Below are 22,995 nucleotides of genomic sequence, written 5' to 3'. Positions count from 1 at the left end.
ACCATCACATCACCACTACCACCACCATTACCACTACCACCACTACCACCACCACCATCACATCACCACTAACACCCCCATCACCACCACCATTACCACTACTACCACCATTACCACTACCACCACCCCCATCACCACCACCACCACCATCACTATCACCGCTATCAACGACAGCAGCAGTATACTCGAAATCACCATCGACAATAGATAGATAGATGGATGGATGGACGAACGGACAGACAGACAGACAGATAGACAGATAAACAAACTAACTAACTAACAAACAAAACCCTCGCCCCCCTCCGCACCCCCTCACCCCTCCCCCCTCCACCCACCCCTTCCCCACACACACAGAAAAAAAAAAAACTTACCTCAGACCTGGCCTGCTCCTCGGCCCACTTGTGGTACTTGTCCACCCGGTCCACCCGTCCCTTGGTCAGCCACACCCCGTTATGGAAGAAGTGGGTCCCACCCCGGGTGTCCCCTGGGCTGACCGGAGCTCCCATGTCTCCCATGGTCAGTCAGATATTTGTAATTATAACTAATAGCTCGTGCGCTCAATTATTGTATGGCTATAGCTCGGACCCACAGTTGCATACAATTATAACTCGTGCGCAGAAGTCCCAGATAAGTATATAACTAATAGCTCGTGCGCTCAATTAGTGTATGCCTATAGCTCGGACCCACAGTTGCATACAATTATAGCTCGTGCGCAGAAGTCCCAGCTGACGGAGAGGTGTGCACGTAAAGTTCCAGCGAGACGAAGACCACACTGACAGACTTGAGGGCATATACAAGTGAATTACCCTAACAAGTGAAAGCAGTGGGCCAGATAAGACTTCCTCTTCAGTATACAAAGGAAGCCCTATAACAGGGTTTATATATAAAGGACGTTCCCAACTGATAAAACAGGCGTGGTCGTAGTTCTGTGTTTGATTGACAGCTAAAAGGCGTGGTCGGTGCTATTGTAATTATTAATGTAAGCTTTCTGTTGAAGTTTTTGTTGTTGTTGTTGTTGTTTTGTTTATTTTTTTGTGTGTGTGAAAACGATGATCAGTGTGTCGTTTTGATACAGTAGCTGCAGTCAATCTGAGACAGACTTGTCAACTCGGATTAGTGTTTCTTTCTTTCTTGTTTTTGCTTTGTTGTTTTGTTCTTTTTTGCTTTTTTTTTCTGTCTCTCTTCCTTTGTATGTCCAGTAGTTTTAATCGTTCAACCGTTTTATCCAGGCCGAATCAGAGCCAAGACAACCAAAACAAGCTGGTGTGTGGTTTTCAACGTCAACTAGCGGTGGTGGGTGTGTCTGTAGGACAAAGTAACGACGGCGGAAGATGTCTTTGTTTGTGGTCAGGAGACGACAGATGAAGTCATGGCACAGTGAGGCTGGTTCCTGTATGGTCAGCCCTGGGAACAGAAACACAAAGCAAAAAAAAAAAAAAAAAAAAAAAAAAAGGGGGATAATGACGAACGGTAAAGCTATAATTATGATTGTGTCTTGAATGAATTTGTCGTGGGCATTGTGTGTGTGTGTGTGTGTGTGTGTGTGTGTGTGTGTGTGTGAGAGAGAGAGAGAGAGAGTGTGTGAGAGAGAGAGAGGGAGAGAGAGTGTGTGTGTGAGTGTGTGTGTGTGTGTGTGTGTGTGTGAGTGAGTGTGTGTGTGTGAGTGTGTGTGTGTGAGAGAGAGAGAGAGAGTGTGTGTGTGTGTGTGTGTGTGAGTGTGTGTGTGTGAGAGAGAGAGAGAGTGTGTGTGTGTGTGTGTAAGAGAGAGAGAGAGAGAGAGAGAGAGTTTCAGAAAATGTCTATTTTCAAAATCTGATATTAAACAAAGAAAATAACTGGCTGAAGTTTTGTTAGAATTTGAAAATTAACGAATAAAAACTAAGCAGTATTATTCAGTGAGGTGATAATCTAACATCCAAAGAATGAGCTACTGTTTACTGTTAGTACTATTTACTGTTATTTAGCTGGGCTTTTCAACAATGATTTTTTTTTCAATCGTACATCTGCAAAAGGGCTGTTGAAAGCTGTCAACACTGCAGATGATTTCATCTGGGACAAACATTAGTACAGTATGTGAACGACTCATGTGTTAGCACCATATAAGCAGGTCACATTCCCAGCAAAAAACGAAAAACAAACGTGTGTGTGTGTGTGTGTGTGTGTGTGTGTGTGTGTGTGTGTGTGTGTGTGTGTGTGTGTGTGTGCTGTGTTTGCGTGAACGAATGAATTCGACGGCGTTCACGCACATGATAAAGTTTGTTCACGTTTGTCTAACATCTTTCAATATTCACTGTGAGATAAGGAAATATAATGACTTTTTTTTTAATACACATTCATGATACGACAGTTAATTGTTACTTGTGCAGTGTATCAGCAATAACAAAACTAAGACACTGAGTATGAAAAGGTGAGATAGTAAATTTGAAAAGAGTTATTTTCAGCCTACTGGTCAAAGACCGACTGGGGGGAAAAACACAAGGTACTAAACGAAAAAAAGAGATCGGGTCATTTAGCCCAACTTACATACAGACGGATTGGTCATAGACCCGACCAGTCACGTACATAGCACAAACGGTCATCTTGAAACAATATGTTGGCACTTACAATCCAAGCCCGCTCACTCATCGGAGCATTTGTACCCTCTTGAAACAACATTATTTGCACACGGTCTCCGCCTGACTGTTTTACAACCCTTTGTGCTGTCGAGTTCGTTCGTTCACCTGTGGCTCTGAAAAATCGTGATACTAATCAGGACTGAGTATGCACACGTGAAGCAATCTGCCACAAGTTGCTTAGACCCCCTGGTCCTCTTGTGTCGGACAGATATAATTATGATACACGGTTGACAGATTTCGTTTTGGGACCCCCACACGTCCAGTTTTGTTGCGAAAACTTAGGTGGGTGGGGTGAGGTAAAATGAGTTAAGTATGTGTGAAAAGGAAGGGAGGGAATTAGAGGGACAGGGCGGTAGGAAGGTTGTGTGTGTGTGTTCGCGCGCGCGCGTGTGAGTGTGTGGGTGTGTGTGTGTGAGAGAGAGAGAGAGTGTGTGTGTGTGTGTGTATGTGAGAGAGAGAGAGAGAGTGAAAGGGCGTGTGTGTGTGTGTGTGTGTGTGTGTGTGTGTGTGTGTGTGTGTGTGTGTGTGCGATTCGGATGAGACGATAAATCGAGGTCCCGTGTGCAGCATGCACTTAGCGCACGTAAAAGAACCCACGGCAACAAAAGGGTTGTTCCTGACAAAATTCTGTAGAAAAATCCACTTCGATAGGAAAAAACAAATAAAACTGCACGCAGGAAAAAAAAAAAAAAATGGGTGACGCTGCAGTATAGCGACGCGCTCTCCCTGGGGAGAGCAGCCCGAATTTCACACAGAGAAATATGTTGTGATAAAAAGAAATACAAACACAAATACAAATGGTGATGTTAGCCTCTCACATTTCATTTTATCATCATCATCGTCGTCATCATTATGATTATAACCATCATCATAACAATCATGATAATTTATTGTGCTTCTCTATCTTCTTCTTCCTTCTCAATTCTCTTCTGTGTTGACTCCCTTCCTTTGTACACGGAGACTGCCAGTGCACATGCATATGTTCGTTTTTCATGATCTCTATAGGGAGGAAAGCGCTCACCAAGTATTCATTATTATCATTATCCTTATTATTATCATCATCATTATGCCCCCTCCAACTACACCCACCCAGTGTGTGTGTGTTTGTATGTGTGTGCGTGTGTGTGTGTGTCTGTGTGTGTGTGTGTGTTGTTTTTGTTTTTGTTTGTTTGGTTGGTTGGTTGGTTTTTGTTAATATGAAAAGAAAAGAAAACCAGGCTGCATTCCAATCAATCAATCAATACACTTTATCAATCCACATGGAATTAACTTGTACAATCACAGGCTCGTTGTAAACACCAACATAAAGTGATCATGCGCAACATTAAAATAGATTAAAAGTATTCGAATAAGAATTCCCAATAGATGACGACAGACTAAAACAACCCCCACCCCCACCCCTTACTCCCCCCTCCCCCGACCCCCCGACCCCCACCCCCCACCCCTCCACTCGCGTGGAGCTCTCTAAATCTGCCACTTACATCTGACCGTCTGCTACTAATGTCATCATGTAGTGGGTGTGTTTCGTCTGTCAAAATTGTTATTAGTTTGTCAGTCAGTTTACTCGTGTGCATGTCGCTAAAGGTGTCTTGTCTTACACCCACCACCCCACCCGCTTTTCTCATGACTTTTCCCAACCTGTCTATGTCATGTTTGGTCAAGTTTCCCTCCCAGCACACGGCGCCATAAGTTAACTCTCTCCATACGAACGGCTAAAGAGACGACGTTAACAGCGTTTCACCCCAATTACAACCATCAAAATATTACAAGCGGAAGGCTCTTACACTGAAGAGGTGAATATTGACAAATAATACCACAATTCTGACGACGGAAGCTAAAGGCTGGGTCATAGAGACACCCACTGGACATCCGAGGGGTCTGTGTAGAGGAGAAGAGAGGACTGGCCGTACTGAGTGAGTTAAAACGCTGCAGACAACAGATTTTCAATCCAAGAGAGCTTACTGTCGATTGCCACACCAAGATAGGAGAAGTATTATGTCTATTCCCATGCATTTTAACCCTTTCACCGCCAAGCTCGCATTTATGCACAGGCGTGGTAGAGGACCCATGTCACTGAAAGGTGGCCATTCATTGGTCTGTAATCCATGAACCTACTGCTCTTAATGTTCGGTGGTAGGATAGGCCATATTTTCTACACATCGCAGGGGGAATCCCCAGCTATTCTTAGCCATTGTTTTTTCTGTGTTTATACCACAAGGGAATTCTGCGCTCTAAATTGACTGGCGGTGAAAGGGTTAACTGTGCTGTCATTTCTGTTTGCAGATGTGAAAAGGTGCTCGTCACTTGCTCATTTTCCTTTATGAACCTTCCGCCCACAGAAAAAAAAACCCACGTTTATTAATTGCAAACAAAGCATACTTGCACCACCTCCGAGCTCCCAGTCCTCCCCGCTCCTCCCCCCCCCCACTCGACCCCCCCCCCTCTTCACACCTTCATAACCCCATCTTCCTCTCTTTCCTCTCTCTTTCCTCTCTCTCTCTAATACACCCTTCTCCCCCCCCCCTTTCTCTCTCTTTAATACACCCTTCTCCCACTCCTTTCTCTCTCTCTCTTTAATACGCCCTTCTCCCCCCCCCCTTTCTCTCTCTTTAATACACCCTTCTCCCTCCCCCCTTTCTTTCTCTCTCTTTAATACACCCTTCTTCCCCCCTTTTCTCTCTCTCTCTTTAATACACCCTTCCCCCCCTTTCTCTCTCTCTAATACACCCTTCTCCCCCTTTCTCTCTCTCTCTTTAATACACCCTTCTCCCACCCCTTTCTCTCTCTCTCTCTCTCTTTAATACACCCTTCTCCCACCCCTTTCTCTCTCTCTCTCTTTAATACACCCTTCTCCCACCCCTTTCTCTCTCTCTCTCTCTTTAATACACCCTTCCCCCCTTTCTCTCTCTCTCTTTAATACACCCTTCTCCCCCCCCCTTTCTCTCTCTCTCTTTAATACACCCTTCTCCCACCCCTTTCTCTCTCTCTCTTTAATACACCCTTCTCCCCCCCCTTTCTCTCTCTCTCTTTAATACACCCTTCTCCCCCCCCTTACTCGCTCTCTCTTTAATACACCCTTCTCCCCCCCCCCCTTACTCGCTCTCTCTTTAATACACCCTTCTCCCACCCTTCTCTCTCTCTCTTTAATACACCCTTCTCCCCCCCTTTCTCTCTCTCTCTTTAATACACCCTTCTTCCCCCTTTTCTCTCTCTCTCTCTTTAATACACCCTTCTCCCCCCCCCCCCCCGTTCTCTCTCTCTCTCTCTTTAATACACCCTTCTCCCCCCCCTTTCTCTCTCTCTCTTTAATACACCCTTCTCCCCCCCCCCCTTCTCTCTCTCTCTTTAATACACCATTCTCTCCCCCCCCCCTTTCTCTCTCTCTCTTTAATACACCCTTCTCCCTCCCCCCCCCTTTCTCTCTCTCTCTCTTTAATACACCCTTCTCCCTCCCCCCCTTTCTCTCTCTCTCTCTCTTTAATACACCCTTCTCCCCCACCCTCTCTCTCTCTCTTTCTTTCTCTCCCTCTCTATCATATTTCATTGTTGTTTTTCAAAACGAATGTTAATATCACCCCTACTGCCACTCTTATTGACACGTGTTGAAAAGGCCTCAGACTGTAAACCATTCCGACTTCCGATTCTCTCTCTCTCTCTTTCTCTCTCTCTCTCTCTCTCTCTCTCTCTCTCTCTCAAAATAAGTAGTGTCAGCGAACGACTGCTGTCTCTGATTTATAGTTTTATCACCTGTTTATCTGGTTAAAAATATATGTTCGCTTGAAAATCAGTTTTCTTCTTCTTCTTCTTCTTCTTCTTCTTCTGCGTTCGCGGGCTGCAACTCCCACGTTCACTCGTATGCACACGAGTGGGCTTTTACGTGTATGACCGTTTTTACCCCGCCATGTAAGCAGCCACACTCCGTTTTCGGGGGGGGGAAATCAGTTGATATTTTCCATTGCGCAGTTCAAATCTACGTGTGCATGTGTGTATGAGCTTGGCGGGTAAGGGATGTACTAGTATGTGATATAGCTTGGGGTTTTTATTCGGTTTGTCAGAGTGGATCTGTTTCACACAATTTTGCCAGAGGACAACACTCTTGTTGCCATGGGTTCTTTTTCAGTGCGCCACGTGCGTGGTTCGGCACACGGGACCTTGGTTTATTGTCTCATCCGGAATGACAAGACACTCAGTTTGGTTTTCCTGTCAAACTTGGAAGAAAGGGCGAGAGCGTGGATTCGAACCCACACCCTCACGGACATTGCATTGGAAGATGAGAGTTTAAACCATTCTGCCACCTTCCTTGGTCAACCCTCTTTTTATTTGTACTCCTTCATTTTGAGATTGCTTTATTTTACTTCAGAAATATATATATATATATATATATATATATATATATATATATATATATATCAGCGACATCACTTATCTTCAAAGAAGCATTTCTCGCGGTTCCAATCGCAGGACCAACGCCTCGACCACCATATCTCTTCACAGAGAAAGACCACAGCCACGAACAACTTGACTAAGAGCAGATTGCCAATAGATCGCTAGACTCACCGCTACTAAAGTGGTTTCAATTCATGGCACATTCTCACTTAAAAAATTTACATTTCTTGAATGAAATAAAACAAACAACAATGGATAAACACGATATCGAATAGAATAAGATATATAAGATATATGTTCTTTTTTGTGGAAGTGAAAAAAAAAAATCACCAACTTCCTTTCCAACATATAACATGAATCCGGTACACCCACCTTTGAAATAATCATGTCCAGCCTTCCACTACAACAAACGCTTGTCCAAACTGAGAGCGCTGTTCTGTCTGCCGTCACGCAGTGCTGAAGGAAAGGGAGAGAATTAGCTCACACAAGTTGCATGACTTCCCATATTATTATGAAAAGTGAGATCGAAGTTGCCCACTGACAAGACGCCTCGTGTACGCTTACAAATCCACGACTGCACTGACCTGACACCAACGTGTGAAGCTGTAGATATATATATATATGCCTCCGTGTGTGGTGGGGGGGGGGGATTGAGGGGGGGGGGGGGTGCGGGGGTGAGGGGTGGTGGTGGACAGAGGACCTGCCATGACTTCTTTTTCTCCGGCCTGCTTGTTCTCTCCCCTTATCAGCTTTCCAGTGACGTGTTCAAGTGTTTACTCCCCCCTGCTTCGATCTCGATCCTGTTGGGTTGTGTTCTACGTATATCGAATACTCCAGTGCACACGGTGTTGTTTCCGATTTGCCTATTCCTGTTTAGCCTAGTTTTTGATCCTACGGCCACCCTCAATGACCTCATAGACTGTCAGTCCTCATCCGCCTATGAATGATAATGATGATAATCATAACATTTATGTCAGAAACCCCCAATGGGCTCTAAGCGCCTCACATGCACCAATACATATATAGTTGTGCACAATAACTTATCACACACATAAGATAGTGTACATATATATATATATATAAGATAGTGTTGTGCACAATAACACAGCACACACATAAGATAGTGTATATATATATATATGTGTGTGTGTGTGTGTGTGTATGTGTGTGTGTGTGTGTGTGTGTGTGTGTGCAATTAGGGGTACTGTCTTGGTAAACATATCTTTTTAACATTGTTTTAATAACACATATACAGTTGACAAGATTACAAAAATACATATATCAGGAACAGAAAGAACACAAAGCGGGCGAAAACACGGTGAAAGCAAACCAAAGATGACGATAAAACATAAATGGCATGCATGTATAGTGCTCTGTTTTCTGGTGTCTTTGCTCATTTTCTCACTCCTCCTATGCAGACTCCCCAGGCATAGAGGAGACACAAAGTACAAAACAGGGAAGAAAAAAAATGACATTAAATTCTTCGATGATTGAGACCGCAGGTGGGCTGGTTCGTGTTTGTTTCGGAACATAAATTTCTTATTTTAGGATGTCAAATTATGGGATACTCCGAAACGAAAAATTTCGGGCGTGTTCCAAAGACACCGATATCGGGGTTGTTAGCAGCCGTGGTTGGAAAGAGGTTGTAAATGAAAGGTTTGGCAGGAGATGGGTGAGGGGTGGAGAGAGAGAGATGAACGAAACGAAGATGAAAGCAAAAAGTGGAAGGGGGAAAGGGACGCAACCACCTATACTATCACCCACCCCCTGAAGAGAAAGACAGACAGACAGACAGAGACAGAGGCAGACACGGAGAGACAGAGAGAAACACAGAAGCAGAGACAGAGAGAGACATACTGAGAGAGAAACTGAGTATGTAGGCGAACTGGATATAGGCGAATCGAGATCATCGCTTTGGTGGTAGTTGAATCGGGAACAGGCGAAATAGGTATAGGCGACACCGTGTCTTTGCTCCAACATTTTGTGATCTGACTGGGCCCAAAAGCTCCACTCCCCCAAGCTATCAAAAACAATCACACGTAGAGGCGCATCGTAATAAATTATGTACGATAGATTAATGTTCAATCCGGTCGTGCTATAATTCAAAAGCTTTTCTTGAGTTGTCTGACTTCGTCAAAGGCCCCTTCCCCCCCCCTCCCCCCTGTCAGGGTGTGCTATGAAGAACCTCAAGTGGCGGTCCTTCCAATCGTCGTGCAGCAGTAAATCATGATGTAAATACTTCAGTGGGAGCTCAGCTGGACTTGTTTGTACTGGGGAGCGGTGATGCGCAATTACGTGCGTGTGTGTGTGTTGGGTTGGGAGGACGGATTGTTTTAACTGACGTCAGTTGCGTGGGCTGGTGTTTTGGGCTAAAGGTATTCTCTCTCTCTCTCTCTCTCTCTCTCTCTCTACATGAAAACACCAAATGATTTGCACGGTGTATGGGGAGACAAACAGATATCCCACATATAGAAATTCTGCTGTTATTGGTTGAAATTGTTAAAAATGAACGATGATAGAATACCATGTAAATCTTATATGTTATTCGACTTAGATCTCAGGGGGAAAGAAACTGGGTATCAAATAAAATTATACGGATATGTCTTTGTGAATTTTGATTTGGGTATGTGTGGGCGTTTCAAGAGGTTGGGGAAGAGAATATGTTGCTGAAAACATTTCGTCAGCGTTTAATGAATTGTAGATGGCAAAACTGGGAGGAGCATGGTCATTCGAATAACATATTTGATTTGTACAGAGCTTATACTTCTACCCATTTAGTAAAGAGCTATCTTCTACCTAATATGGACCGATTTATTTTAACAATATTTAGATTTGGTATTTCTGGAATAAATGTGCACAGGTACCGCTATAAAAATGCATGCAGTTTAGAAACTCTGTATCCCTTGTGCAAGGAATCAAATGAAAACGAAGTTCATTTTGTGTTGCAGTGTCCTGCTCTGAATGATCTGCGTTTGAAACTTATTACCAAAAAGTATTTTGAGTATGTTTGTTTAGACTGTTTATTGATGGCATCTCCTGATGATGGAATTATGCGTAACCTAGCATGGTGTCTATATAGAGCTTTTAAGATTAGAGAGGCGGTATTGTCTTGGTTTCTTTAAGTTACTAGGATGCAAAAGCAGTTGTGCAGTTACAATGACATTTGCAAAATCTGTTATCGCCCCTTGTTCATATGGGGCTGTCGCCTTTAATGAATGAATCACCTGAATCTCAATCTCTCTCTCTCTCCCTCTCTCTCTCTCTCTCTTTCTCCCTTCCTCCCTCCCACTCTGTCTGTCTGTATGTCTGTCTCTCTCCCTCTCTCTCTCTCCCCCTTCCTCCCTCCCCCTCTCTCTGTCTCTCTCTCCCCCCTCTCTCTCTCCCTCCCTCCCTCTCTCTCTCCCTCTCTCTCTATATGTCTGTCTCTCTCTCTATCTCTCTCTCCCTCCCTCTCTCTCCCTCCCTCCCTCTGGCCCCCCTCTCTCTCTCCCTACCCCCTCTCTCTCTCCCTCCATCCCTCTCCCCCCTCTCTCTCTCCCCCTCTCTATCTCTCTCTCCCTCCCTCCCTCTCTGTCTCTCTCCCTCCCTCTCCCCCTCTCTCTCTCCCTCCCTCCCCCTTCTCTCTCTCTCCCTCTCTGTCTCTCTCTCTCCCTCCCTCCCTCTCCTCCCCCCAAAACCCCTCCCTCTCTCTCTCCCTCTCTCTCTCTCCCTCCCTCTCTCCCTCCCTCCCCCTTCTCTCTCTCTCTCTCTCTCTGTCTCTCTCTCTCCCCCTCTCTCTCTCCCTCCCTCTCTCTCTCCCTCCCTCCACCTCTCTCTCTCTGTCCTTGCCTACTGCCAGCCTTACAGACCACTCAGCGGCAGCTGGACAACTGCACGAGGTGCTCTGATCGAGTTCCCTTGGGGCCGGATCATCTTTTGAGGAGGATTCCACTGATCAAACAAGGGTCTTTGTGATTTGGGTTGTTTTAACAAGACTGGGTTACACTGACACGGGGGCGAATTTCAGTGTACCGGTGGGCTACTTGTGGATGTGTTTGGAATGGTGTGAGGAGGTGGGTGATAAGATTTTGTGTGTGTGTGTGTGTGTGCCAGATTCTCTTCTTCGCGGGTAATCAAGTGTGTGCTTTCGTGTAGGGCGTGTGTGTCTAGCATATATGCCTAGACGTGTGTGTGTGTGTGTGTGTGTGTGTGTGTGTACTGGGGGGTAAACATACACACACACTCATGAACATACACACATGGGCAAGCACGCGCTCATGTACACACACACACATATGCACAAACACACACACACACACACACACACACACACACACACACACACACACACATACACGCGCAGAGAGAAAGAGAGAGAACACAAAAGAGGATCCAATGAATTCATTATAACTTCTCCAATAACGATAGCTGTTTCAAAACGAAAGATGCCTGTCCCCCCTACTCAACACTTCTTGTCTTCCCCCGCCCTCTCTCTCTCTCTCTCTCTCTCTTCCTCTCTCTCCCTCTCTCTCTCTCTCTCTCTCTCTCTCTCTCTCTCTCTCTTTCTCTCCCTTCCTATGTCGAGTTTTCTGTGCCCGAAAGGCAGTGTGCGCGTGTGTGTGTGTGTGTGTGTGCGTTCGTGCGTGCGTGTGTGAGTTAGAGAGAGACAGAGAGAAAGAGAGAGGGGGGGAGGTGTACTGTCACCTGCTCGCTCTCTCTCTCTCTCTCTCTCTCTCTCTCTCTCTCTCTCTCTCTGTTGTCTCTGTCTCTGTATGCGGGTGACGTGAACAAACTGATGGGAGGATGTTATGAAAACTGTGCATGAGAGACACAGAGAGAGACACAGAGAGAGCGTGTGTCTGTCTGTCTGTCAGTCTGTGTCTGTGTGACTGTATGCGTCTGTGCAGTGCGTATATGTTTCTCCTATTTTTCGATAGTCATAGGCCAACAGCTGTTCGCCCACTGTGCTTGTTCATGATGATGCTTGTGTAAACGGATTCATTATAATGATGAATAACACGTTAAGAGTTGTAACCAATGGATGTGTGTGATTGCGTGCATGAACATTAATGTGTGTGCATGTGCGTATGTGTGTGTGTGTGCGGGCGCGCGTATATATGTGTATGTGATTGTGTGCGCATGTGTGCGGGCATGCTCCTGATGTGTCAGCCGCGTGTGTGTGTGTGTGTGTTACTGCGTGTACGCACATACACACACAAAACACATGTGTATGCGTGCACACACCAATAAAATGGGATTTCAGTATTTCATATTACCTATATTGTCCGACCAGTTGTTTTACGAACATGTTTAAGTTCTTTATCATTATCGCCATCATCAAAGTAATATCATAAACAACCTTTTTTAAGTATTCAGATGTACTTAAAACGTGTGTGTGTTTTACAGTATGTTACTCTTATCACTGACCTTTCTGTATCACAAGTACCAGGCTGGTAGTACCCTATACTGCAGTTTCGGATAAGTATGACTTTTCTTTATCAAGTCAGTTCTCGCGCCATGCAGACGCCATCAAAACACGTCGTGTGTTTACTTACACACACGTATACTTCTTGTGTGTTCACCTTTGTGTGCTTTAGATATGTGGAACAGTCTTCAGTCCATCTCGTGTGGATTCATCAGTTCAGTTGTTGTTGTTGTTTTTTTGTTTGTTTTTTTAACTCTCTCCATACGAACGGCGAAAGAGACGACGTTAACAGCGTTTCAATCCAATTACCATCATCAAAATATTGCAAGCGGAAGGCTCTTATACTGAAGAGGTGAATGTTGACAAAGAATACCACAATTCTGACGACGGAAGCTAAAGGTTGGGTCATTCAGACACCCACTGGACATCCGAGGGGTCTGTGTAGAGGAGAAGAGAGGACTGGCCGTACTGAGTGAGTTAAGTCTCTGAAAAACATACCGTCCCTTCTGCTCTGTCTTCTATATCTTATATTGATCAGTGTGCTTCTTGAAGTTCTGTTGGACGTGTGTGCGTGGGGAGGTGGGTGGGGGCGGGGGGTTGTCTGTTTGTTTGCTTGTTTGTTTGTTTGTTTGCGCGTGCACGCGCTTCTTCGTGTATAGTGTACTTGATGCACGTACGTTTATGTATGTGTAACGCAGACAGGGAAGGGCCATACTGAGGTACAAAGGCACCCTGAAGAACAACCTGAGATGGTGCGACATCCACACACGCGACCTGGAAGCCTCTGCTGCGAACAGATCATCGTGGAGGTCTCTCACCTCCAAAAGCAACATCTGCCTTTGGAGAGGACGGACGACTGCGCCTCGCCGCTGCAAGGGACAGACGACACTGGGCCTCGTTCTTCTGTGTCCAAATTTCAGACCATCGCTGCGACATCTGTGGGCGCCTGTGTGCTTCCAGCTTTGGGCTGCGGGGTCACATGTACTGTCATCACTGAGTGCACAGACCTTTCTTTTTTTCTTTTCTTTTTTTTTCTTCTTTTTTTTTTCTTTTTTTTTTTTTTGGTGGCCTCAGTTGCATGCAAGTCATGGAGCACCAGAACGTTTGTTTTTTTTTAGGGGGGTGGGGGGTGGGGGTGGGGGTTGTGTGTGCTTTCACACGCCTTCTTCATTGGCCAAGAAAAACGAAAACCTTTTTTTCCTTCTGTTTTCTTTCGTTTTTTTATTTGTTGTTGTTGTTTTTTTATTATTTGTTTGTTTTGTTTTCGGGGTTTTTTTTTTCGTTTTTGTTTTTTGTTTTGTTTTGTGTGTGTGTGTGTGTTTTTGTTCTTGTTTTTTTTTTTTTTTTTGTTTTTTTTTTCGTTTTCTATATAACATGTCAGTTTTCGACTACTACATTGTTTCTAAATGTATTCAAAGTATTCTTCTTCCGAATACACTATGTTCTTTGTCTGAATATTTGGTTTTCACGGACAATTTCAGTGAATATTTTATCATTATACATGTGTTTTGAGTTGTCTGAGATTTAGGTTGCTCTGATGTGAGTGTGTGGATTCTATATGTGGGATAACCATCGAAATCATCTTAGTATAATACATACACGTGCACAGACCTTTAATCATCGGCTCCCGACGGACTACCAAGAAGATCTTTTTCTTTTTTCTTTTTTTTTTTTTTTTATTATTGCACACGTCACGGAGCTCCTTGCCTCGGAGGTGGGAGCGTCTTTCTGTAGCAGCAGCAGTAGTAGTAGTAGCAGCAGTACTACTAGTAGATGTTTTTATTCATCAATTATTATCATTCACATTATTATTATCATTTCATGCGTGTCTCGAAATATTCTATTTCCAGTGATATTCAGTTTTGCTTGTTGGACGCCGGGTCTCTGATTATTTCACGCAATTTGTAGATTATCAGTCTCTGATGATTTCTGCTGTGCATATCAGATACGATCAGTATCTAAACAACAGCAGCAGCAACAACAACAGCAGCAGCAAAACAACAATAACAACAGCAACAACAACAATAATAATAATAACAATAATAATGACGATGATGATCAAGATTATGATGATGATGACGCTCAAACCTCACAAACAGAGACCTCGTAGCGTCCACAATAAACGTTATTCATACATTAATATACATGCACAAGTACGACATACCATACACAAACAAGCATGCGCGCGCGCGCACACACACACACACACACACACACACACACACAGGACAGAGAGAAGAGAGAGAGGGGGGGAGGGGAAAAGGTGTGCTTTAAAACTGAACTGAGAAATCAACATGACGGAATGAGAAGGTCAGTTTGTTCCATAACAATGAGCTAAGATAGGCGATTAGAAAAAGAAAAGGAAAAAAAAAGGAAAAGAAAAGCAGAACATAGAACGATTTGTTGTCGCCCCTTAGCTCCCCCTGTTGTACCACTTACACCCTGCTGACCTTGAAAACTCGGCAGAGGCGTGAAAACTCCACTCATGACTGCACATCATCATATCCATAATATCCATATTGGTCCATAATACACACGGTCATTATGTGGGGCCAAGCGAACAACAAAGACTAAGAGCCTGGGACAGTGGGGTGGTGGTGGGGGTGCGGGCGGGGGGGCGGGGGGGTTACATTAGCCTTAACCCTACCCCTCCCCCTTCTCCCCTCCCGGAATATCTTGTGTAAACAGCCGTGGTGGTGGTGGTGGTGGTGGTGGTGACCCATCATCTCAGAAAACATATTGTACAAACACTTTGTCGTGTGGTGCCTCGGATTTGTGTGTGTGTGTGTGTGTGTGTGTGTGTGTGTGTGTGTGTGTGTGTGAAGGGTTCGGAAAATATTACCCTCCCCGTTGTCATTTTAAACACCGGTTTATTTTGGGCTACGTTTGGGAGACATCCGGTGTATACGTCGTTACAACTATCCGTTTGGGATGATCCTTAGCGTGTTAGACTTTTCTCTTTTTTTTTCTTTTCTTTTCTTCAGCCACCATTTCTCTTCCTCTCCTCCAGCCCCGTTCGACTTCCCCAATCGATCTGTGCAGTGCAGAGTTGTATTGTATTTCTCTTTTTGTCACAACAGATTTCTCTGTGTGAAATTCGGGCTGCTCTCTCCAGGGAGAGCGCGTCGCTATACTACAGCGCCACCCTTTTTTTTTCTTTTTTTTTTTTCTTCGTGCAGTTTTTTTGTTGTTTTTTCCTATCGAAGTGGATTTTCCTACAGAATTTTGCCAGGAACAACCCTTTTGTTGCCGTGGGTTCTTTTACGTGCGCTAAGTGCATGCTGGACACGGGACCTCGGTTTATCGGCTCATCCGAATGACTAGCGTCCAGACCACCACTCAAGATCTAGTGGAGGGGGAGAAAATATCGGTAGCTGAGCCGTGACTCGAACCAGCGCGCTCAGATTCTCTCGCTTCCTATGCGGACGCGTTACCTCTAGGCCACCACTCCGCACATTCATAACATATCCAAGGAGTATGGTTGCCTGCATGGCGGGGTATATAAACAAAACGGTCATACACGTAATATGTTTGTTACATGTCTATATGAGTGTGTGTGTGTGTGTGTGTGTGTGTGTGTGTGTGTGTGTGTGTGTGTGATTGCGTGGCTGAAACCTGAGTGAAATGACACAGGAAACGAATGATGAGCGCCCAACGACAGCTGTCAGTCGGCTATACCCAGGTAGGCAGCCTTCTGTGCAAATGACTCCATGTTTGTAAAGCGCTTAGAGCTTGGTCTCTGACTGAGGACAGGCGCTGTATAAGTATCCATAGCATCACCATACCAACATCGTCCGTCTGCTTTCTTTCTGTATCTGTGTTCTTTTTTTGTTTTTTTTCTTTAATGATGTGTATAGATTCTATGAGGTCTTTCCTTTTCCTCCAAGAGCGTCTAATGTGTTCTCCTCTTCTCGTTCGCGTCCTGCGTGGGTTTAAATTGCCGAGATTTACAGCTGTAGAGAAGTGTGGAGCAACAGAATATCAGTTTGACTCTCAGAAATTTTTTTTCTTGCTGGTGCATATATCGCTCAGTTTGTTAAATTAATTAAAAGCACCTGCTGTCAAAGAAGGACATTTAAAAAAATATATATGTAAAAACTTACCCCCAGCTAAATATAAACGGGGTAACTCTTATGCCGTAGTAACACCGGGTGGACGGACAGAGCCCATATGGGTTCGGTGACCGTGCAGGCAGCTTTGTTGTGGACCTTCCAGCCAAGTAAAGTGCTGGGTACACAATGCGCGGAGTGGGGGGGGATAACATTACGTACGGTGCAGAGCCGCGGAGTAGCAGGGTCCTATACGATGTAGTGGCCGGTGGATTAAATTGATTTGGCCTTTAAGCTGTGTACCAACACTGAGAATAATATGGTGTGAGGAGAGGCGGGGTGAGGGGGGAGGGGGGAGACTGCGCTACTGATTGGTAACTAACTCGTGATAACGTGTGTCAGTGTGTGTGTGTGTGTGTGTGTGTGTGTGTGTGTGTGTGTGTGTGTGTGTGTGTGTGTGTGTGTGTTTATAATACTAATCGTCATAATCATCATCAGTAGTAGTAGACGTACGTTGTTGTTGTTGTTTACGAAGGTGGCAGAATGGTTAAGACGTTCATCTGCCAATACAGAGAGTCCGTGAGGGTGTGGGTTCGAATCCAGCTCTCACCCTTTCTCCCAAGTATGACTGGAAAATCAAACTGAGCGTGTAGTCATTCGGATGAGACGATAAACCAAGATCCCGTGTACAGCACGCACTTGGCGCACTAAAAAAAAGAACCCATGGCAACGATAGTGTTGTCCTCTGGCAAAATTCTGTTGTGGAAGATATCCACTCTGATAGGTACAAAAATACACATGAACTCATGGCCTGACTAAGCGCTCTGGGATATGCTGGTGGTCCATGCATCTGCCTAGCAGATACGGTGGAGCCTATATGGATTTGTCCGAACGCAGTGACACCACCTTGAGACACTGAAACTGAAGACTGTTGTTGTTGTTGTTGTTGTTGTTGCATTTGTCGTTGTGTATATGTTATTTTCAAGGTCGTTGTTCAATAAGAAATAAAAAATGAAAAACAGGTGACAAACACAAATAACTTGAACACCGAAGACCACCCACCACGGAACAGTTCAGGGGAAGAGGAAGAATGGGGGGGGGGGGAGAGGTAGGCAGACAACATTACCAAGTGGGCTGGAAGGGGGTTTTGTTTTGTTTTGTTTTGTTTTGTTTTAATTTGTGTTTATTCAAATCGAAAGTACCAAGTGGTTAGTAGTCATATTCATTAGCCTTTGTTATTATTATTCTTATTAATATTGGTGGTGGTGTCGGTGGTGGTGGTGGTGGTGGTGGTGTTGGTGTTGCTCTTGTTATTATTGCCTTTATTTTCTGAGGAATATGATAAATAGAGCGGTCAGGAATGTGAGCACTGCACTGTTGTGGTTTGGTGTTATTACTTTCTTCTTTTTTTTGTAAGGAATGCGCGTGTGTGTGTCTCTCTGTGAGTGTGTGTGTCTGTGTGTGCGTGCGTGCGTATCAATGTATTTCATCACTGTTATTATTATTATTATAAAAGGAATTATAATGAATGTATTGATAGATATAAGGGGGAACTGGGGTGGGGTGCAAGTACATAAATCAGTGTATGGAGAAAATGAACTAATCGGAGCATTTCATATACGAATGGTATTCAATTACACCGTGATAGCTTTACACTGATACGGACTTCAAGTTGCGTCACGCAATTTCCAGTGGAAGATGCGATGGCGGGCCTCACGGATATAATATTACATGGTAATATATATTTAAATTTAAAAAAAAAAAAAAAAAAAAAAGATAACACATTCAGGGTTTTTTTTTTGGGGGGGTTGTATGTTTGTTTTTTTGTTTGTTTATGTTGTTTTTTTTTTGGGGGGGGGGGGGTTACATTTTCTGTAGACCGGAAGTTTTTTTGCTCAAACCCAGATACTGGCTGCCACACAACCGTAAGAGACGGATTCTTGTAGTGCGGAATTGCCACCATGCAGTACCCCTACGACTCGGGGAGTCAGCCCCATACTCCCCCGTGTCGATGTTGTCGGGGGGGGGGGGGAGGGTGAAGGGGTTGTGGGGGTCTTCGGGATCAGACAGACGGACAGACAGACATACAGACAGCAAACACTTACACAAAGTAACTCTGATTTTGTTTTAAAGTCAAGTAGACAGACAGACAGACAGACATACAGACAGACAGCAAACACTTACACAAAGGAACTCTGATTTTGTTTTTAAGTCAAGTTGACAGACAGTCAGACAACAAACACTTGCACAAAGTAACTCTGATTTTGTTTTAAAGTCAAGTAGACAGACAGACAGACAGACAGACAAGCAATAAAACAGACAGACAGACAGACATACAGACAGACAAAAACCACTTACACAAAGTAACTCTGATTTCGTTTTTAAGTCAAGTTGACAGACAGACAGCAAACACTTACACAAAGTAACTCTGATGTTTTTAAGTCAAGTAGACAGACAGACAGACAGACAGACAAGCGACAACAGAGACAGACAGACAGACGGCAAACACGTACACAAAAATTCTGATTTTGTTTTAAAGTCTAGTAGACAGACAGACAGACAAGCAACAAAAGAGACAGACAGACAGACAGAGAACAAACACTTACACAAAGTAACTCTGATGTTGTTTTTAAGTCAAGTAGACAGACAGACAGACAGAGAACAAACACTTACACAAAGTAACTCTGATGTTGTTTTTAAGTCAAGTAGACAGACAGACAGACAGAGAACAAACACTTACACGAAGTAACTCTGATGTTGTTTTTAAGTCAAGTAGACAGACAGACAGACAGAGAACAAACACTTACACGAAGTAACTCTGATGTTGTTTTTAAGTCAAGTAGACAGACAGACAGACAGAGAACAAACACTTACACGAAGTAACTCTGATGTTGTTTTTAAGTCAAGTAGACAGACAGACAGACAGAGAACAAACACTTACACGAAGTAACTCTGATGTTGTTTTTAAGTCAAGTAGACAGACAGACAGACAGAGAACAAACACTTACACGAAGTAACTCTGATGTTGTTTTTAAGTCAAGTAGACAGACAGACAGACAGAGAACAAACACTTACACGAAGTAACTCTGATGTTGTTTTTAAGTCAAGTAGACAGACAGACAGACAGAGAACAAACACTTACACAAAGTAACTCTGATGTTGTTTTTAAGTCAAGTAGACAGACAGACAGACAGAGAACAAACACTTACACAAAGTAACTCTGATGTTGTTTTTAAGTCAAGTAGACAGACAGAGAACAAACACTTACACAAAGTAACTCTGATGTTGTTTTTAAGTCAAGTAGACAGACAGACCGACAAGCAACAAAAGAGACAGACAGACAGACAACAAACACTCACACAAAGAAACTGATGTTGTTTTAATGTCAAGTTGACAGACAGACAGCAAACAGACAACAAACACTCACACAAAGAAACTCTGATTTTGATTTTAAGTCAAGTAGACAGACAGACCGACAAGCAACAAAAGAGACAGACAGACAGACAACAAACACTTACACAAAGAAACTGATGTTGTTTTAATGTCAAGTTGACAGACAAACAGACAGACAGACAACAAAAGAGACAGACAGACAACAAAAGAGACAGACAACAAACACACAAAGAAACTGATTTTGTTTTCATGTCAAGTTGACAGACAGACAACAAACACTCACACACAGAAACTCTGATTTTGATTTTAAGTCAAGTAGACAGACAGACAGACAGACAGCAAACACTTACACAAAGTAACTCTGATTTTGTTTTTAAGTCAAGTAGACAGACAGACAGACAGACAGCAAACACTTACACAAAGTAACTCTGATTTTGTTTTTAAGTCAAGTAGACAGACAGACAGACAGACAACAAACACTCACACACAGAAACTCTGATTTTGATTTTAAGTCAAGTAGACAGACAGACAGACAGACAACAAAAGAGACAGACAGACAGACAGACGGCAAACACTTACACAAAAACTGTTTTAAAGTCAAGTTGACATACAGACAACAAACACACAAAGAAACTGATTTTGTTTTAATGTCAAGTTGACAGACAGACAGACATACAGACAGCAAACACTTACACAAAGTAAATCTGATTTTGCTTTAAAGTCAAGTAGACAGACAGACAGACAAGCAACAGTTTCAGTTTCAGTAGCACACGCAACGAAAGAGACAGACAGACAGCAAACACTTACACACAGAAACTCTGATTTTGTTTTTAAGTCAAGTAGACAGACAGACAGACAGCAAACACTTACACACAGAAACTCTGATTTTGTTTTTAAGTCAAGTAGACAGACAGACAGACAGACAACAAAAGGGACAGACAACAAACACTTTCACAAAGTAACTCTGATTTTTATTTTGTTCTTTTAAAGTCAAGTACCTTCACGAACAAGTCGCATGCCTTCTTTCAGTTCCATGACCTGGAATGTCGGTCCACGTGTCACACGGCCCGTCCATCAAGCAGCAAGCTGATTACATTACATTACAGGTACAAGACTAAGCACTATAATCTCAGTGACCCAGGGGTGGCGGAGGGGAGTCTGTGAGTGGGGGGAGGAGGAAAGGGGGGAGGGAGGTCTCGGTCTGCTGGGGGTCGGAAAGGCATGCGGCAGTAGGTATGTGGTACCACGGTGTACCTGTTGATGTACGGCGTGCATGAGTGTTGGAATCACCGACCACTGTCTCGTAAATTGGCTCTGTGCGAATACCTTACATATGTGTGTACACAGGTTCTTTCTTCTTTCTTTGGTTTAACTCTCTCCATACGAACGGCGAAAGAGACGACGTTAACAGCGCTTCACCCCAATTACCATCATCAAAATATTACAAGCGGAACGCTCTTATACTGAAGAGGTGAATGCTGACAAAGAATACCACAGTTCTGACGACGGAAGCTAAAGGTTGGGTCATTCAGACACCCACTGGACATCCGAGGGGTCTGTGTAGAGGAGAAGAGAGGACTGGCCGTACTGAGTGAGTTAACGTCTTTTCACTCTTGAGTGATATTAGACGGAGTACAGAGGCTCGTTTCTTTGCCTCCGTGTCAGTGTGTAGATGGATGCACTTGAGGCGATATGTCCCGCTCGAGGAATATTTCAAACTGTTTGAAAAGATCTGCCTGTCCTTCCACATTCCAGACGCGTTGTTTTCCTGGTCAGCTTGCTTTTGAAGAAACAGTATTTTGGAACATGCCACAATACACCTGGTCCACTGTTGTCGACGTCTGGGCAAAAAAACCTCTTTGTTTTCTCTTTGTGTGTGTGTGTTGTGTGTGTGTGTGTGTTGTGTGTGTGTGTGTGTGTTGTGTTGTGTGTGCGCGCGCGCGGCGTGTGTGTGTATGTGTGTGTGTGTGTGTGTGTGTGTGTGTGAGAGAGAGAGAGTTACTCCCTCTCCTTACCCCTGCCCCCCTCACTCCCTGCCTTCCCTCCCCGCACTCCTTCCCTTTGCCTCTCTGTCTCCCGCTGTCTGTCTGTCTGTTTGTTGATCTGTGTCTGCCTGTCTGTTTCTGTCTGTCTGTCTATCTCTCTCCCTCTCTCTGCTCGCTTATTGAATCATCACCCCCTCCCCCCACCCCTTTTTTTAACTCAGCTTTTCCTCCTCCTCTCCATTCCTACCCGCATCTGTGTGTGTGTGTGTGTGTGTGTGTGTGTGTGCGTGTGTGTGTGTGTGTGTGTGTGTGTGTGTGTGTGTGTGTGTGTATGTTGATATTCTCACTAGCAAAATATGTATCCAAGGTAGTAAATATAAGTAAAACGTCTACTATCGGTCCGAATACTCATTAATCAATTATAAACTTAGTATGGGTTCTATGAGGGGGGGGGGGGAGACATAGACGAAATGAAATGAAGGGTTACATTCGGATGATCAATTTCCACAATGTATTTTTCTGATGTGTTATATGTTCTATATGTACTTTGTTGTGTGTTCGTATTGATATGATGTGTGTCGATGTCACATGCTTAAATAATTATCATACGGATTATAATATGTACTTTGTTTCCTGTGTACTGTTCAAACCTTGGAGACGAACGACTGGGGGGGGAAAAAGGCACAGTGCCCGCCTGCCACATGGACATTTTAAGCAAATGACAAAGTACCAAAGTGCCGCTTATCCCTTAGTAGTTTAGTTTACTTTGATTATGTTTTTTCCTTTCTGTTCCATTTTATTTGTTTTTCATCATTTTTGTTCTGATTTGTACCTACTGTGTCACTAGAGCTTTACAGCTAATGACATTAAACATTTCAGTGTTCAGTGTTCTCTCTCTCTCTCTCTCTCTCTCTCTCTCTCTCTCTCTCTCCCCCCCCCCCCCCCCACCCACCCACCCACCCCTTTTTTCCGATTCTTGCAATTTGTAATTAATTTTTTGTAAGTTTTGTTAGCTTGTCAGCATTTCACTTAACCCAGATCGCTGGATCTGTGTGTTTAGCGCGCGAGCGTGCATGTGGGTGTGTATATGCGTGCGTGCATGTGTTTGAGGGAAGGGAGAGGAGAGAGAGAGAGATAATGAGAGAGAGAGACAGACAGACAGA

The 22,995-nt window shown here is 44.0% G+C and overlaps 1 protein-coding gene across 1 annotated transcript in view; it reads right to left on the bottom strand.

The window, feature by feature from the left end:
* Positions 1–7,580, bottom strand: part of LOC143298037 (uncharacterized) — a 9,150-nt gene extending 1,570 nt beyond the window's left edge. The window contains exons 1-2 of the mRNA XM_076610700.1: positions 7,374–7,580; positions 372–1,404 (exon numbers count right to left, since the gene is read on the bottom strand). Of these exons, the coding sequence (XP_076466815.1) occupies positions 372–515 (144 nt within the window). The 5' untranslated portion in view covers positions 516–1,404; positions 7,374–7,580. The remainder of the gene's footprint in view (positions 1–371; positions 1,405–7,373) is intronic.
* Between the last annotated feature and the right edge of the window lie 15,415 nt (positions 7,581–22,995).

This window comes from Babylonia areolata, chromosome 23 (genome assembly GCF_041734735.1).
Source record: "Babylonia areolata isolate BAREFJ2019XMU chromosome 23, ASM4173473v1, whole genome shotgun sequence".
Lineage (NCBI taxonomy): Eukaryota > Metazoa > Mollusca > Gastropoda > Neogastropoda > Buccinidae > Babylonia > Babylonia areolata.
This window is presented reverse-complemented; position numbering and strand designations above follow the sequence as displayed.